The sequence below is a fragment of the Belonocnema kinseyi genome, chromosome 7 (assembly GCF_010883055.1).
Source record: "Belonocnema kinseyi isolate 2016_QV_RU_SX_M_011 chromosome 7, B_treatae_v1, whole genome shotgun sequence".
Classification (NCBI taxonomy): Eukaryota; Metazoa; Arthropoda; class Insecta; order Hymenoptera; family Cynipidae; genus Belonocnema; species Belonocnema kinseyi.
Genome location: NC_046663.1, coordinates 102825609 through 102843160, shown reverse-complemented (window position 1 = coordinate 102843160; position 17552 = coordinate 102825609). Strand labels below are relative to the sequence as shown.

Here is a 17552-nt window from a genome sequence, read left to right as displayed (position 1 = left end):
ACCACCGCTATTCTGACTTTTCCAACTATAATCCTTCTTACTATTGTTCCATCTTTATCGTTCCTTTCCCCCTCTTTTCCCTCTTTTACTGCCAATTCTTTTCTCACACCTGAGACCATTCCGCCCATCCCTCTCCCTTTAATGTGTTCTTTTTTTGCTTCTTGCATGTTAAGAATGTTACCGAAAGGTTTTTCGGTAACATTCTTTTCATCCCCTTCCAGTCTTTCTCATCCGCCCATGTTTCACTCATCATTATTACATCCCATTTTGTCACTTCCCCCCAAAACCCCTTGTCCTTGTTTTTTAATCCTGAGACATTCCAAAACGCCACCCTTACAAGACCATTTTTGCCAAATGACATATGACCATTTGGCCCTTTGACCATTACGTTCTTTTTCCTCTTTGCTCGTTGCTCCCCTTCTATTTGTTTTTCGATCTGTGACAATCTATTACGCAGTCTCTCATTTTCTACTCGCACGCCTACTCTAACAGTTGAATTTTTATCTAAAAAGTTAATTTTCAAGCAAGTAGTTGAATTTTCAATCAAAATAGTATATCTTTCAACCCAAAGACGAATTTTCAATAAAAAATGATGAATTTTTAACAAAATTAAAAAGAAAAAGTTGGAACCAAATAGTTACAACAGTTCGAAGGGGGAAAAAAGAAAGAAACACAGCGACGGAAATATAAAATTTTATCATTTATAGACTAACGAATGATAATTTAAATAAATATTGAAGTTCGTGTTAATAATTTTAAAATATTAGGTTAAAAGTTCATTTTTCGCTGCACAGTTTTTGATTTCGGATTCAGGGTGGCCGTTTTATTCCAAGAAAAAAATTCAAGGTCATTTCCCGGTTCGCAAACATTTTTCACGGCAAATGGAGTATAAAAAATTAAACTATATTCCAAATATTTTTCCTTATAAATTAATGAGCAATAAACAACAAATCAAAGCATTCAAAGTGTAACACTTGAATTCCAAACTTTTAAAATTGAAGTTTAAAAGTTTTCAATTAAAAAATTGTGTATTAAAATGTTCAATAACTTACACGTATAAACTGGAAGGTACTAACACTTTTAAATTGAACAGTTTTAAGTGAAATGAAAATCAACTGCTAAATTGAAAACTTTTATAAATTATAGAGTTCAAAGGTTCAGATTAAGTTCCAAAAATATAAATCCACGTTAACATTTTCAATAGTCTAAATTAAAGAATCAAGCAATGAACTGTACAAATTTTCAAAATTATATTATTTTAAGTCATTTTAAGCTACACATTAAAAATTGAAAAATAATTTTTTTAACTTAACATTATTTTTAATTTAATAAAAACCTTTAATTATGACTATATTATTATGAATTTATTATTAAGTTGAAAATAGTAAAACGCACGTTTACATTTTTTTTAATAGCAGAAAAAATTATAAGAAATAATATATTAATAATTTTATTTATTAAATTAATTATAAAAAATAATATAAAGGAATACCTGAAACTATTAATTAAAAATATATTATTGATAAATAATGAAAATTTTTATTTAAAAATAAAATTATCGCAATAAATGATATATTAATTTCATTCCTTACCAAGACTTTCGGATTGAAACAGTTACAATCTGGAAATTCTCAAATTTTGAACGAATCTACAATTGTTTGGTCAAATCAATTATTGTTCAGATTTCTATACTTAGAGTACAGATCCATTTTTTAAATAATTTATTTATATTTACAGTTGATAAAATAAAACTGTTTTTCATAAAAAAATTTTCAACTTCAAATACTTTTAATTTTTAATTGTTACAATTCTCAAAACAGCACTTTAATTATTTAAAAAACTGTTAAAAGCGAACTTGGGCAGATTTTTCTTCTGGAAAGTCGTAAAATTTCCTAAATGATATAATAATTTATAAAAATTCGCAATTTAACAAATTATTTATAACCCGGTTAAAATCAAAGTTGGACAACATTTTTATTCTAAAAATGTTGTAAAATTCCCGGTAAAAAATAAATTAACTGTCACTTCCCGGTTTTCCAGGTTTCCCGGTCCAGCGGCCACCCTGGGATTACATATTTTTAAATCCGTGCTACACAACGTGTGTCGGATAAAGCACAATTTTAAGTTCTGGATGTCGGATATTTAAAGAGAAAAGGGGCAGTTTTTTGAAAGCAGGGGGAAAGGGGAATTTTTAAACGGGTGAAACGCTTGCTCCATGTTGAAAGAACCTCTCTCGGAGTGTGCGCCTAAAAGTTGAATTGCTTTAAATAATATTGAGTTCTTTGAATTCTTCGTATTCTTTTGATTGCCTGAAATATTTTAAATTCCTCCGCATTCCGTAACATTTTCTGAGTTTCTTAAATTCTTTCAAATTCCTCGATTTCTCTTAATTATTGAATTCTATGAATTCTGCCAAATTTCTATGAATTCCTTGCCTTACTTTAAAATCCTTGAATTCCAAGAATTCAAGAGATTCAGCAAAATACATAGGAGTTCTAGGAGGAAGTTGAAGGAATTCGAAAGAGTTTACAATCATTTCAATCCATTCAAAAGAATACAAAGAATTCAATGGAATTCAAAATAATTCTAACAATATACTAAACCAGAGATTATCAAGTATGTGCGTAACACATACATTACACAGTAAATTAATTCTTAAACCTGCGTGCTGTTTACCGAGTATGTGTAATAAATCGAGGGGCTATCTCAAAAATCAAAGTGTTTAGAATTTTAGATGCCTCACACAAGAATAGTCGTTTTAGACGTACACTCCAAGAGAGGTTCTTATAATATGAAGGCGCCGAGTTACTATTACTATTTATTAATTCTCAATTTTACTCACATTTTGAATTTCTATGTTCTTGTATTCAATTTGGTATGTAACAATCAGACCGTTTGGCTTTGCCGGCTCATCCCACTCGAGTTTAACTTCAGGAGACGGAAGACTAGTATTGTCCTTATTAGTAGATAATACGACTTTGAAAGAATCTGCTGGAATATCGTCTGCGCAATCCAGAGCCATTGTTCGATAGGTCTTCATACTTTTCGTAGAACAAAAATCGTTTACTAATTTTTCGCTGGGAAGTTTTTCTCGACAAGCCTGAATTTCTATATTATATGCTGTAAAGTGTCGTAATGTGCCTATGACGAAAGTAATAGGACCGGCAGTGTAATTAGTAGTTGGAATCTCTCTTTCGAATTGCACTATTTTTCCATCTATTATTTTGTCTTCTAGCAATGTACCATCTTTTAATTCCAGAGAATTGGTTTTATTTTTCATTCCACCAACCAAGCCTTTTTCTACAGCATCTTTATCCTTTAGAAAACAATGGAAGCGTGTTTCAATTCATTCTTTAGATTAAATAAGGTATTTTAAATTAAATATTTACAGAAACAAAGTTTTAATATTTATTGAAAAATATTTACCATAATTTCAGTATGGACGTCTCGTTTTGTAAGTCTATTTATGTGGTTTAAGATATCGTCAGCCTCTCGTCGTCTACGGTTGTTTGAAGCTCTCTTAACGTAAACTTGATTGTGCAAAGCATCTTCGAAGGCAATAGAACTGGTAGCCTCCTTTTCTCTTGTGACTGAATCTACTTCTTGACTCGGACAATCGCAGGTATTAGTCTCTGGCTTGTTGATAAGATTCTTCTCAGCTTCGACTTTCTTATTCTCTTCTTCTATTAACACCGCCTTTGCCGGTCTTGTTTCCGGAGCAGATAATGCTGAAAAGAACCATATTCAGACGTTTTTTTTTAAATTATTTTTTAAACAGCATTTAAAATTGCATGATGGGATTCTTCAGTTTAAAAATTTGAATTCCTTGAAAAATGTCTAAATGAAATTTAAAACGCTTGGGATCAGAAATCGAGGCGGCGTTGCAGTAAATCGACTACAGCGCCGCCTAGATTTCTGATCCCAATTAGTATAGTAAAGAAAAAATTATTTTTTATAAAGTTATTAAACAAAATAAGGTTTAGTCCCATTCATTTGATTGGTCCATTGTTTTCACCTCAGCAGTCGACGCAGTAGCTTAGCTTAGCTTAGTAGCTTAGCTGGCGATTAAGTAAAAATACCTAATACCTAAGATCTGACAGTTTATCCATCAGTAATTAAAGTTTCAACAATTTCAAATGTAACCCTTTAAAAAAATAAAAAAACCATTAATAATGCAAAGATTTTAACATTGAAGAGTTCAAAATTCAACATTGATTCACTATTTACAACTTTTTTTTAAGCTTTAAAGATTATTTGAATTATTAAAATTTAAAATTAAAATACTTTAGAATATTGATATTTGAATATGTAAATTTAATAGTTTTTTACTTAAAGTCCGAAAGTCAAAATATGAAAGCATCTGCATTTTTTTCAAATTTTTTACATCGTTCGTTTTAAAGATTTCGTCATCGAAAGTCAAGCAAGGATAGAGTGACGCGAAAAAACCGTTTTTCATAAATAAAAAAAACGGTTTTCATCATTTCGACAAAGATATTTTCCAAAGCAATTTTTCTACATAAACAAAAGTAAATTACAAAAATGTGCAGCTGTTTTGCAGGGGCCATCCTATCGTGAACGGATAGTAGGAAAGGGGGAGTTTGTACTACCCCTTTCTTAAATACGGATAATGCTTTGTAGCATTTAAAACGATTATGCTCCCTGGGAATCCCTAAAAGCCATATAAAAAACTGTGCAAATCCTTAAAATGGCTTGAAGTCTTTAAAAATCTTTATAATTCTTTCAAATTCGTGGAAATCTTTTAAAATCTTTAAAAATTGGATAAAATCCTTGAAATTCCTTGAATAAATTCGAAATCTTAGGAGATCCCTTAAAATGTTTGAAATCCCTTTAAAAGTCATTAAAATCTTTATAGACCTTCGGAATCGTTTCGAATCTCTGGAAATCTGTTATAATATTATATAAAATCAATTAAAATCTTTTAAACTCCATTAAAAAATCTAGAATACCACATAATCCTTTATAATATTCGGAAATACTTCGAAATACCGTTACATCTTTTAATATATTACAAACTGCTTTAAAATCCATGGCTATATGTACGATGAAATTTTCTTAAAATCCTTTGAAATCATTACAAATTTTTTTAAATCTCTTGAAATCTTTTTAAACCTCTTTGAATTTCCGAAATCCTGTTATAGTCCTCCTAAATACTTCAAAATTCGTGAAAATACTTCAAATACATATAAAATCTCTTCGAATTTGTGAAAATCTTTAAAAAATTTCTCAAATCCCTTCAAAATCCCCTGAAATTCTTCTTCATTCCTTAAAATCTCTCACAATCCGTCGAAATCCTTCGGTATCTCGTGAGATAATTTCAAATGACGTCCCTTTAAAATATTGTAAAATCCTTGGAAAATTGAAAATTCTCTCTAAAATTGTACTGGGTAATTTCTTTAAATTTTTGAAATCTTTCTAAATCATTTAAACGTTGTGAAACCAGAAGAAATGAATAGAAAAGGATAAGGAGGAGTTAGGATAGGGAACGAAAAGATATATACACTGGCATGCGCGGACGATATAATTTCGATGACAGATGATGAAGAAGGGATGGCGGATGGGAGATAATGAGGTTTAGAAAATGAGAGGGTAGAAAGAAATGATGGACGGGGAGGTGGAAGGGAATAAAGTTAGAAGATGTAAAAGAGTTTAAAATATCTGGATATACCTTACAAACAAATGGAGATCTTAGAGCACGTATAAGAGAAAGGATAAAAAAGAATAGCAGAGGTAATGAAACAGATATGGGGGATAGGAAAAGGAAGATTAACAAGAAATTGGAGAAGGAGAAAATAGGGCTATTTGATACGCTGGTATGGCAGGTATTAGATTATGGAGCAAAGATATGCGGATGGAAAAAAGGAAAGAGATTCAGAGTTTAAAAGAAAGGCATATAAAGTGGACTGGATGACGCCGAGATATATGGTAAGAGAAGAAGCGTAAACGGATAAATTAAGTACTAGAGCGTGAAAGAGAATATGAAAATTTGAGACGAAGCTAAGGCAGGGGAAGGGATGGGAGTGAGCGAGAAAAAGTTTGATGGGAGAACAAGGGGGAGTTCTTTAATGTTTGATATATAGAAGACGGGTCTGAAGTACACTCTGAAGAATTGGAGAAAAATGAGAGGGAAAGACAATTAATAGACACATGCAAGATGATTAAGGCATCAAAATATAATAAATGGTATATGATGAAAAAAGGAAGAAGTATTAAAGTATTTAGAAAAGGGAAGGAGAGATTGATGGGCAAGAATAGCAAGATTTAGATTGGGAAAAGAGGTAGGAGAAGGGGTATTTTGGGAAAAGAAAGGGAACAGAAAGTGAAGAATCTGTAAATGGGAAGGAAGGTAAAGATTCTAGGGGAGGATGGGTTGGGCGAAGAGCGGATGAAGGATTTGGAGGCGGCTAAAGGAGCGAATGAGAAAGAATGGATGTAACAAAATCGCAAAATGGAGGTATAAAAGAATAAGTGAAAGAAAAAGCAAACGGAAGTTGCTCAAATTAGAAGCATAAAGATTTGTAAGTAATGGTTATGTAATAGCATAAGTAGGTTAAGATGCGGTTGCATCCTCGCGCTCTCTCTCTCTCTCTCTCTCTCTCTCTCTCTCTCTCTCTCTCTCTCTCTCACACACACACACAATTGCACTCTCACTTTTGATCGCTTGTTCAATCGTTCGCTAACACGTACCAAATTGCGCTACCGAAAAAATATAAATAAGGATCTAGATAGAAGAGTTTATGTAAATAGTTGTAAATAACGGTAAATAGTAAGAAAAGTCTATTATAAAATACGTAGGCGGAAGTATTGCAAGGAATGGAGATCATGTAAATCCTTCGGGGGTACATTATGAATGAAGAAAATGAATTTGTGAAAACAGTCGTATTCCTTTGAAATCGTTTGAAATACCCTAAAACTTTTGAAACCCCTTGAAATCTCATAAGATCCCTAAAAAGCTTTAGAAATCTTCTTGAATTCTATAATAATTTCATAATTTATTGAAATACTTTGTAGTCATTTAAAATACCTGAAACACCTTGATATCTGTTGAGACACTTTCAAATCAGTGGAAATCTGTCAAATTTGTTAAAATCCATTGAAATATCGTTTACGGTGAAAATGATAATTGATATATTGTAGGTAATTAATTAACGTTCCATAAGGAAACTAAATTAAAACTTACGTTCGTCGCAGTAATTCCTCTGTTCCAAAAAAGTCGGATCGTCTGGTTCATACCGGCCAAAAATCCGGTAAGAAGTGAGATTTCCATTTTTCTCAACTGGTGGATGCCAGGTGATAATCAAGACATCGCTATCATTACTGTACGTTGAAAGTTTTTGAGGAACACTTGGAGCACCAGGAAGTGTTGTGAAATACGTGATTTCGCTTTGAGCGCCGGACCTCTCTGTAGCTATGGTGTAAGTTTTGATGTAAAACGCATACTGAGTATATGGCTTCAGTTTTGTGAGTATATGCGTCAGCTGCGGTTTCACGTCACTCTTCAAGTCCCCAGATGTTTCACTGGGCGAAACGTCATCAACCTTCCATCCATCACCTCCACAAGCATCCCTTCCATCGTACATGGTCACATTTTGAAAAGGAGCTTCTATAAAATAGACCACATATCCCAAAAGAGTTCTAGTATCGTGATGTTCAAAGGGTGCCCAAGTTATCAACGCTGCATTCGACGTCTTCTTGTCAATCTTAACCAGCAATTCTGTCACGTTGCAAGCATTCTTATCACCATTGCTGTTTGGTGCCACTTCAAGATCAGTGAAGGGATCTAAATTCGCGACTTCCCGCAGCTTCTCAATCTTCTGCAGGCACAGCTTTGGGTTAAAATGAAAGAACACCTTACCCGGTGCACTATTTTTGTATAAAATCTTGATAGACTTCTTCGTCTTCCACTCCCAAAGTTCTTGGAGATTCTGATTATCGAGCACGATGAGGCTTTTTTCGTTTTCATTCTCGTTGCCACGAATTATCTTAAGATTTTTGAGAAAGTTGAGCGAAATCAGGGGGAAGCTGCGAACGATTTTTAGATAGCCATCGATTTCTTCTATTGTGCTGAGACTGTCCTCCATTTCCTTGACGATGTTCTTGCCCCCTCGGATTTGGATTTCCAAGCTTCCAGTGATGTGAGTGCATCCACGGAGCTTTTGAGCAGAAGCTATGCTGTCAATGTTGGCACCAGCGCATTCTTTTTGGCAAGGTCCATTACACTTTTTACAAGTCGTTAAGTTGCTGGATTCATCGTCCATGTAGCCGACGGGACAGTCACTTCGGCAGACGTTTTGAAACGGTTTGAAAGGATATTCTTTGTTCAAGTTGGACTCTCGCGGCCTCTTCTCAGTTCTACATTCGTCTTCGGTGATGCATCGGCGATCCATGAAAGAGAAGGTGTTGTTTGGACAACTATCCACACATAGTGTTCCTAGCATGACGTTTTTACAAGCTATGCAGTCATTGACTGTGGTTCCCGTGCAACCACCCAGGCAAGCTCGGTCGCAGCACTGGCCATCTGACATGCAACTTCCGTCGCCACAATTTGGACATACTGAAAAAAAATTATTTTGCTCGATTAGAAAACAAAAATTATATCTTCTCATTTCGCTGCAAATCTTAAAATTCTATTACATTCTCTTGCAAATTTTTATTGGAGGCCAAGCTACGAACTGAAACTCTTTTTCACGAGGGGTTTTCTACTCGTGAAATCTGCTGTATATTTAGGGTGGTTAAAAACATTTTTTTATTCATGCTTTTACCCCCTCCTATCTAAATGTATTCAAACAAAAATAAATAAATATGATTTTTTTGTTTTAAAAAATGTATTGATTGAGAAAAAAAGTTTATTGTAAGTTTTGGACAGAATCGGATAAATTAGGCTTATTCTGTTGTCGCTTAACATTTCTCTTCATAATTATTAGCGATAGAATACAAACCAATAATTACTTTTTTGATTTCATCCCCAAAAGCCTGTTTTATAGGTTCAAAAAAAGAACCGTAAGTGAAAAATTAGGTTTTGTTAGTTTTTGACGTAAACCATAAGATATTACTTTCTCCTGATATTTATATGTTTAAAAAAAATTGTGCAAACCATTGAATATTGTTTATAACAATTTTCTCTTAGAATGGGGGAAGACAGTGTCGATTATTTATGAATTCTGAACTTGTTTTCAACTTTTAAGTTAAAGCTAGGAAACAATTAAATATAACAAGAATAATTTGTTTAACAGTTTATTACTATTTATAAAAATATCCCCTTAGAATAATGCTAGAAAGTTGTTTTTTCCCTGAAATTTCAAACCTATTTCAAGTTTTCACTTCCAGTAAGGTAATAATTAATTAAAGTTAACATCAAAATTGTTTAAATATTTCTTCCTCATACAGGGAGGTTTGTGGTGACCTAAACTTTCAAATCTGCATTTTGAAACATTGCGACATAGACTCCAGGAGCTCAAAGATACAATCTTCTAAAAATGTCCGTGAGTGTGTATGTAACTTTTTTCTGTTCACCATATTATTTTGAACAGTAAAAGCTATGATCATGAAATTTGGAAGAATTGTAGCTCCGACTGCTATCCAGGTCTGATATACTAACAATCTCTTTCTTGTATAGATTAATTTTTTTGAAAAAGAATACAGTCGATATTGGATTTAGTGATCCTGGACTTAGGATTGACACCACGCCGCAGTTACGGGTGAAAGGAGCTACGGGGGGAAGCGCGGTGTTCACTCAGGCGACAAGGTGCTGTACGCCGACGGTCTTCCTGTGTAATTCCGATGCCATAAGTGCCATCTGAAAGGCGAATCTATATCTCGAAATAGTATTTCGAAGTTGTTGGATTTTTTATTACATTTTCTAAAAGTATAACATTTCAAAAGTATTCTCTGAAAATTTCATAAAGATCCGAGCATTATTTACGGAGATATACCGTTTAAAGTGAAGGGGCTTCGAGCGTGAGCACCGAGCCGCCCATACGTCGAATATACTAGTTGCTGTGTTTGTGATAATTTCCGTAAGGGTCCCTATCTTTTTGGGTTTTGAAACATCGATTTTTTTATTAAATTTTCCTACATATGGCCCTGGACTCGATGACTCTATGCATAAGTAAAGATTTTGAGATGATATATAGATTTTTCCACAGGTTTTCAATTTTTTGAACTTAAACGCATTTTTTTCGATACAGGGTTTTCAAAGTCGGTGAGTTAGATATCTCAAGAACGGCTTTGTCGATTGCTTTAAAATTTTTATGAGTTATTCGAGATATAACACTAGTGGGATTAAACGATCGTTTTTCTTTTTTGTAACTTTTTTTATGGTCAAAAGAGGAGCGCTTTTGTTAGTGAAAAGTTGACTTTCGACTTCAAAAGTCAGCCATTTCGTGAAAAATCAATGTTTTTACATCAATTTTCGTTCAATCCCAGGCAAAAACTGTCTAATAACGAATGCCGTTGGATTTTTTTATTTCAAATGAGCCAGACTTGAGCAACTTTACTCACCGCAAAACGTCTTTTTTTTATTCACTCGTAGATTCGTTGTAACGCGCTTATTTATGGCTCTTTTATGACGAAAAAATTATCATAGCTTCTTGAAATATGTGATAATTGAATGTTAAAACATTAGTTAAAAATTAATAAACCTGTCTCCATAAAAAATTGCAAAAAATCGCTTTTTTGTCACCTGAAAAGGTAGTGACCCCCTTAATGAAAAATGTTATACTACGGTTTAAAATTAATTATTTACTATAAGATTCTTTGTTAATATTTCATTAAAATAAAAATTTATTTTGAATAGTTTTAAACTAGTGATGCTGTAGCCACTTCACAGGAGATTCGACACAAAAAACAAAGAAGTATTGAACAGTGAGAGAAAGAGAGATAGAATTATCGTTTCGAAACGAAAAGTATGATCATTATGAATTGACGCTTTAGAGACTGATTTTTTGGAAACTTTTAGGTATCTGAAATTATCGGTAATTTGCCCATTTTTCATACATTTTTGAAAATTTTGGAAATTTAGCCAATTTTTCATAAATTTTAGGAAATTTAGCAAATTATCCAGAAATTTTTTTTATTTCTTCCAAAAAGCTTCGGATACACTACATTTCTATAAATTTGAATAATATACAAAATTAACCAAAAATTTCCGGAATTTTTAGATAATTTTTGTAATTTTACCATAAATTTCCTAAAATTAGCATAATTTTTCAAAAAATTGGTTTTTATTGTTTCTCAAATCGAAAATTTCCCGCATTTGTTAGAAAAAATATCGTGTGATACAGGAGATAATAGTAGGCAGTTGAAACTCTTGTGAAGTTTACAGTACTTGCCATCGGCTTATTTTCGGTTCGTTTCCGGCTCGCCTTCGTCTCGTCTCTGGCTCGTACAGCTAACTTCACAGTCAGGTAGAACTGCCTACTTTCCGCACTTGTATCACAATATACTATATTTTCATTTGTAACAGGAATCTTTCTTCCTCATTTCCGTTAAATATTTAGTTTACCGTTGTCTCCGTATTAGAAAAAAATGTTAATATTTGTTACCACGCAATAAAATCTACCGAAAACGGTTCATACGCTTCTGACTGCATACGTTCGGAGACATTGAATTTGTGATCACCGCAAGTCCCAAAACCGACACTAAATCCAGGAATCACTGTACTTAAAAAGTATTTATTCACCTCTAATTACTTGATTGAGACCTTTTTATATCTATTTATAAACTTCATTTTGTAATAGCTTTCGTTTAATTTAGAGAAAAATGTACAAAATTAATTTTTTTTCTTCACTTCTTCAATGTTTAAAACTTTAAACGAGTTTTTCTTGAAACCACTTTTTAAAAGTCCGTTTCAGCGATTTTACAAAAACTACTGAACCAACGATGATTTTGTTCAAATTTTTTTATATTAACGTTATTTTTCCCTTGAAAGATGACGACATTTTTCGTACGAAATCGCATATTTTACAACAAATGATCACAAAAATTAAAAAAATCCTAAAAATAATCATTAGGGGGAGGAAAAACTTATATTTTAACTAAGTTTTGCAACTTTTTTGATTTCCGATAAATCTACGTTGAGATATCGCTGGAACCGGAAATCATCTTTTTTAAAAGGCGTACTCGAAATTGCTCTGGCACTGGCTTATTTCACGATATTTGTTTACAAAAAAATTACTAATTATTTTCAAAAAAATCCTTCGTAACACGCAAAAAAATTTAAATACATTTACTTTAACAAGATCTCTAAAAAAATTCATAAAAACCTCACTTTAACTGAAGTTACAAATTTTAGAAAAAACCACAACTCTCTAGTATTATTCAAAAGAGAAGATAGTTATACACAATAATACATCGTGTACAAGATCGTTTAAAAAATTTGTTCTTAAATTTTATTATTTATAATCTCGCTCTAAGTGAAAAGTTGACAAAACTTTGGATATTTTAGATAAAATGGCAACTTTATAGCGTTACATTAAGAGAAGATATTTAGTCATATATATTACTAAATTGTTTAAATAATTATGTTTGTTAACACCCGATTTTTGAATTTTACCTATATTATATGACTAATTGTCAAGAAAAATGTTGATGGATAACTCAATACGCTTAATATTGACGATTCTGTCCAACATATCGATTTTTGCAAAACCACCATAATGTGCATTCCTCCATTAAATCTTTGAAATCTTTTGACATTTTTATTATTTGAAATATTTCCGAAATAAACAATCCATTCACATTTCGAAAATTCAAATTTTCTACATAAAAATGTATTTTCATATAGGTAGTTTCAATCATAAACTACATGCCACGTAAATATAATAATTTATTCTCCAATTTATTCTCGAATTTATTATGAATTGAAACCCCGTACAAAATGTATGGAAAAGATTTTACGATGAGAAAAGATTTGACTCATTACGACTTTTGATAAGCATCATGTGAAGCTTCATAAATCTGATTTTTCATCCAATTTGACCGGAAGGCCTTTGCTATATAGTTTGTTGAGTTTTCCCAGTGGATTAAAAAATCATTTCTTATAAATTTAATCTGCCAAATACCAAAATTATAAAAAGCAACTAAAAATATTTTAGAAAACCAACACAAAACTTTACATACTACACAAAATTTTAACATAATATATTCATTTTTTTAAATTATAAAGCGCCCGAATACAAACCATATAATTGATCACGTGACAATCAGGTACATGCCCTTAAGGTCCATTAAAAATGACATCAGTACTTTGATGTAAGATTGAATATATCAAAAAATTTTACTTTTTCATTATAATACAAAACTTTTAAAATTAGACAATACATCGTAATACATCGTACAATTGAAGATCGTTTAATTTCAAAAAACATACTTTCAATTAGAAACTGCTCAATGACACAATTTCATGTGTTTTAAATTTTCAACTCTACAACTAAAATGATCAAATGCTTGAAATCGGAAAATGATAAATTCATACGCTTTTTAATTTGAATGTCCGCCAGTTATAAAAAAATCATATCAATTAGAAATTAATCAATTTCTAATGTTTTCAAAGTAAAGGAGTTTGACATTTTTTAATTACAAACGTTTTTGACTCAAAATTGTTCAATTTTGAGAGCTTTTAATTTAATATTATTCAATTTCAAGCGTTGTATATTTTAAACTAAACTAATATTAAAATGCAATATTTTTAATTCTTTAATTTCAATCGCTTTTAATTTCAGATTACTCAATTTGAAATCCTTGCAGCAATTTGAAATTGTCCTATTCATAAACTGTTTACCAAAAATAAGTTGCACTATGGCTATCAAGTTTATAAAGATTAGAGTCCTACATAATGCCTATTATTGATTAAGTTTCGAGACGGATCGGATGAAAATATTTATTTTTTGATTTTATATTATTATCAAATATATTTTAAGATGTGAATTTTTTTGCAATTTTGATAACACCTGAAAAGGCAAACTTTCTACCCAAATTTAAATAAAATCCACCCATTTAAAAAAGGTTGAGATTGATTCATTAAATATCGAGAGAATGGCAAAAAATGAATTTGAAAAAGTCTAAATTTTTAAGAATTTTCACCACAGTATTTGGAGTAATACCAGGCCCCGTAAATTGAAATTTATCGATGGTACTGAGTTGATATAATTTGATAGAATGTTCACAGCTATCTTCGTGCAAAATTTTTCATAAGTCTGAAATGTTGAAGTACAGATTTATAAATTTTTCTAATGTTTGGAACAGAAAAACTTTTTTAATTTTGGGTAGGTAGCAATATTGTAAGAATTAAATTTATTTGCATAGAAGTTTTTTTCGTTCTTAAATTTCTTAGTTATCATGAGAAAAATCGATTTTTGGTGATCGACTCCTCACCCCTATACTTTTTTTTCGTTTTCCGAAAAAAAATTCCCTATTTTCAAATCAATTTTATGTAAAAGCAGCAGTTTTATGTAAAATTAATGGTAAATACGGTATTTTTTTGAATTTTTCAATATAAATTATTATTATTCTGTAAGTAACAAGTTTTCAAGTATTATATAACTAATTTGGAAATGCTTAAACCCCCTCCCCCAATCTAAGCCATGAAAAGTTATTATTCTCTGGTACTAATGATACAATAAACGAATGTTGAGAGCAATGGGCCATGAATTACTTACGTAAATACGATTTTAGCCATTTTTGACCCCTTCTTCCCCAGGTAAGAACATATCATATTTCTTGGACCCCCACTCCCCATCTTACGTAAGATTTTATCTAGTTTTCCTTCATACTTAAATGGCGTTAGACGAGAGAAGAGATTTTTAAAACTTAATATAAAATACAATTTTTTTAAATAACAATATGCAAATAAAATTGTATATTAAAAATGAAAAAATAGATCTCATAGTTAGTGGAATGTCTAAATGGAGAATTTTGTGTAGTTTTTGAAAATTGCCCTTTAATTTTCTGTGCGGTTTTTGGTTCCTGAGAAGTTCCTCTGTGACAGACACTTTGTCTTCGGGTGAAATGTCATGTAACCAGAAAACTCTAGGTTTACCGAGCGCTTTGCTCTCAGCAATGCAAAATATTACGTAAGAATGAAAAAAATATCATTTGCTTACACATTTTTTTCTTCTTTCATTCTTGAAAACTTATTAGTTTCTGGAACTAATAACACACTTAACCCTTCGTGGTCTAAGACTCTAGGGTGAATTTCACAGCTATTGTTCTGAACTCATACGATGGATTTCAAGAAACTATTTGGTTATTGGGAAAATTATATTTTTTAAACAATTAATTATTTAAATAAATGTTCTGAAAAAATGTAAAATTGCTAAAAAAATTACAGTACTCAGAGCTTTACAACAACAAAAATAACTCCATAGTCGCGGCTCACAAAAGGATAATTATTTTAATGACTGAAAATGGAGCAATTTCAGGCAAACTCGGGTAAGCAAAGTTACTAATAAAAACAAGTTTTTTCAGTTCACAAATGTTATAATACAAAATATGGATATATTAATACAATTCATGCATTTCTTACGCATACATATACAAAAAAGAACAAAAAACACGACAAAATTAGAATTCCAAATTGACCAAAACACTAACTACGTGGTCCAGGTGGGTCTTTCAGGACATACAATCGATTTCTCCTCGTTGCTAGACGCACACAAACTAAATGACACTGACGCCCTTCAGGCAGCTGGACCCACCTGGACCACTGGAGGATTAATAATATTTCAGAGTGATATTGTTTTTAACAATATCTTCATCCATAAATGTTAAAAAGTTACTGTTTTCTGAAATTAATGATCAAGATAATGAATGTTAAGAGCGATATTTGTTGTAGAAGACAGTTTGCAATTATTTAAATAATTATAACTGATAAAAACATTCTTCAGTAACGTTATGGATAGTTATTTTTTCGGATCGATTTTTGAGATAAAAAAATACTGATTAGTAAGCGACATAGCGTAAGAGATTCGAAAAAAACTACAAGATTTTCCATATTTCCTATGAAAAGGAGAAAGTGATTTTAGTTGTTTAGATAATTGCGAACTGTCTTTCACAAAACTTACCACTCTTAACATTCATCAACTGCGTAATTAGTTTCAGACAATAATACATTTTTACGATTAACAGTGGAAAAAATTGTTTAAATAATTGACAAATAACATAAACAAAAAGTAATACTCTTGACATTTGTTAATAATTAACAATTAACAATTATTGTACCATTAATTCCAGAAAATACTCATTTCTCTCTAAACAAAAAGGATACAAACAGAAATTGTTTGGATCATTAAACATTATTTCAGAATACTTGGACACTTGTCAGTTACTGAATTTAAATAATTTATGTGGCCAAAATGAAAAAATACTGTCTTCAGCATGAAGAATTTTACCTAAAACTTGCTTGCATTTTTGGGGCATTTTGTGAGTAGAAATATATTTTTTTTTCAAAAACCCAGCTTTTCCTATTTAAATCCCCATGCTGATTTCCAAATTCCGGGGGGTACGGGTTAATGCTGACAGATTACAAAAAAAATGGAATTTCTTTTTCCGCAAAACGAACTAAATGGGGAGGGGGAGGGGACTTCACTCAATTGAAAGATGAATTTTTTTACCACACTGTTATACACATATCAACAATAAATACAAAACGATTGTCTATGAGAAAGCATAGTGTTCATGAAATGAATGTTCATTATATCACAATGAACGCGCCTATATACTACTTTGCAGCGGTTTTTTATTTGTTTAGCAAGTGATTTGCACATAGCTGAGTACAAAACATCTCAATTACGTTTTAGCCAAAACAACGACTACAACATCCGGATTCAATTACATTGTTTTGATGATGAAGCTTATCACTTTATTACGACACAGAAGGTCAGCTCGTGTTGTGAACAGAAAAGTGAAAGTAAAAGAAACGAAAATTGCTTAGTGCCATTAAAGGTACATATAAGTAGTTTAATCCTTGCAATTATGCGATATTCATTCAAATGATACAATATTTATTTATAAATTATACTTACCATGCGTCAGATCTGAATAAAAGAATTTTTTATCGAAACAATTTTATTTGACCAATTTTATTTTATAATTTCAAAATTGCCAATCGATTTTGAAAAAAGTTTGCTCAAATTTTACTTTAACATAGCGATAATATTTATCCTAAAGGTTGTTGACGAAGTGCGTGTGCAGATCACCCACGCACTCGCCACCCACGATTCATATAGTATATCACATGAACAAGATGGCTGAGAACCACGAGGGTGGTTAGCTTATTTTCCTTGATAAATAACGTGACGATCTGGAAAATGAGAAGTCCTCATTGACTTCCTATAATCATATCAAATAGCAATTTCTATTATGATTTTTATAAAACTCTTTAGAAAATATTGAGACTTAAATTTGAAGTAAACTTTATTTTCGAAATTAATGAATTTGAGGAATACTTGAGCGAAATTGCGATTAGATTTAAGGACTATGGATTGCTTTAATTGCATCTCAAGTTAGATTTAATCTTATTTAAAAACTCCATGGAA

At 31.5% G+C, this 17552-nt stretch overlaps 1 protein-coding gene across 2 annotated transcripts in view; it reads right to left on the bottom strand.

Annotated features, from left to right (window-relative positions):
- The window catches only part of LOC117176040 (insulin-like receptor), a 409747-nt gene that overhangs the window by 14053 nt on the left and 378142 nt on the right, over positions 1-17552 (bottom strand). For both annotated transcript variants that reach the window (XM_033366024.1, XM_033366025.1), the window contains exons 7-9: positions 7199-8572; positions 3427-3728; positions 2843-3316 (exon numbers count right to left, since the gene is read on the bottom strand). In XM_033366024.1, coding sequence (XP_033221915.1) covers positions 2843-3316; positions 3427-3728; positions 7199-8572 — 2150 coding nt within the window. The remainder of the gene's footprint in view (positions 1-2842; positions 3317-3426; positions 3729-7198; positions 8573-17552) is intronic.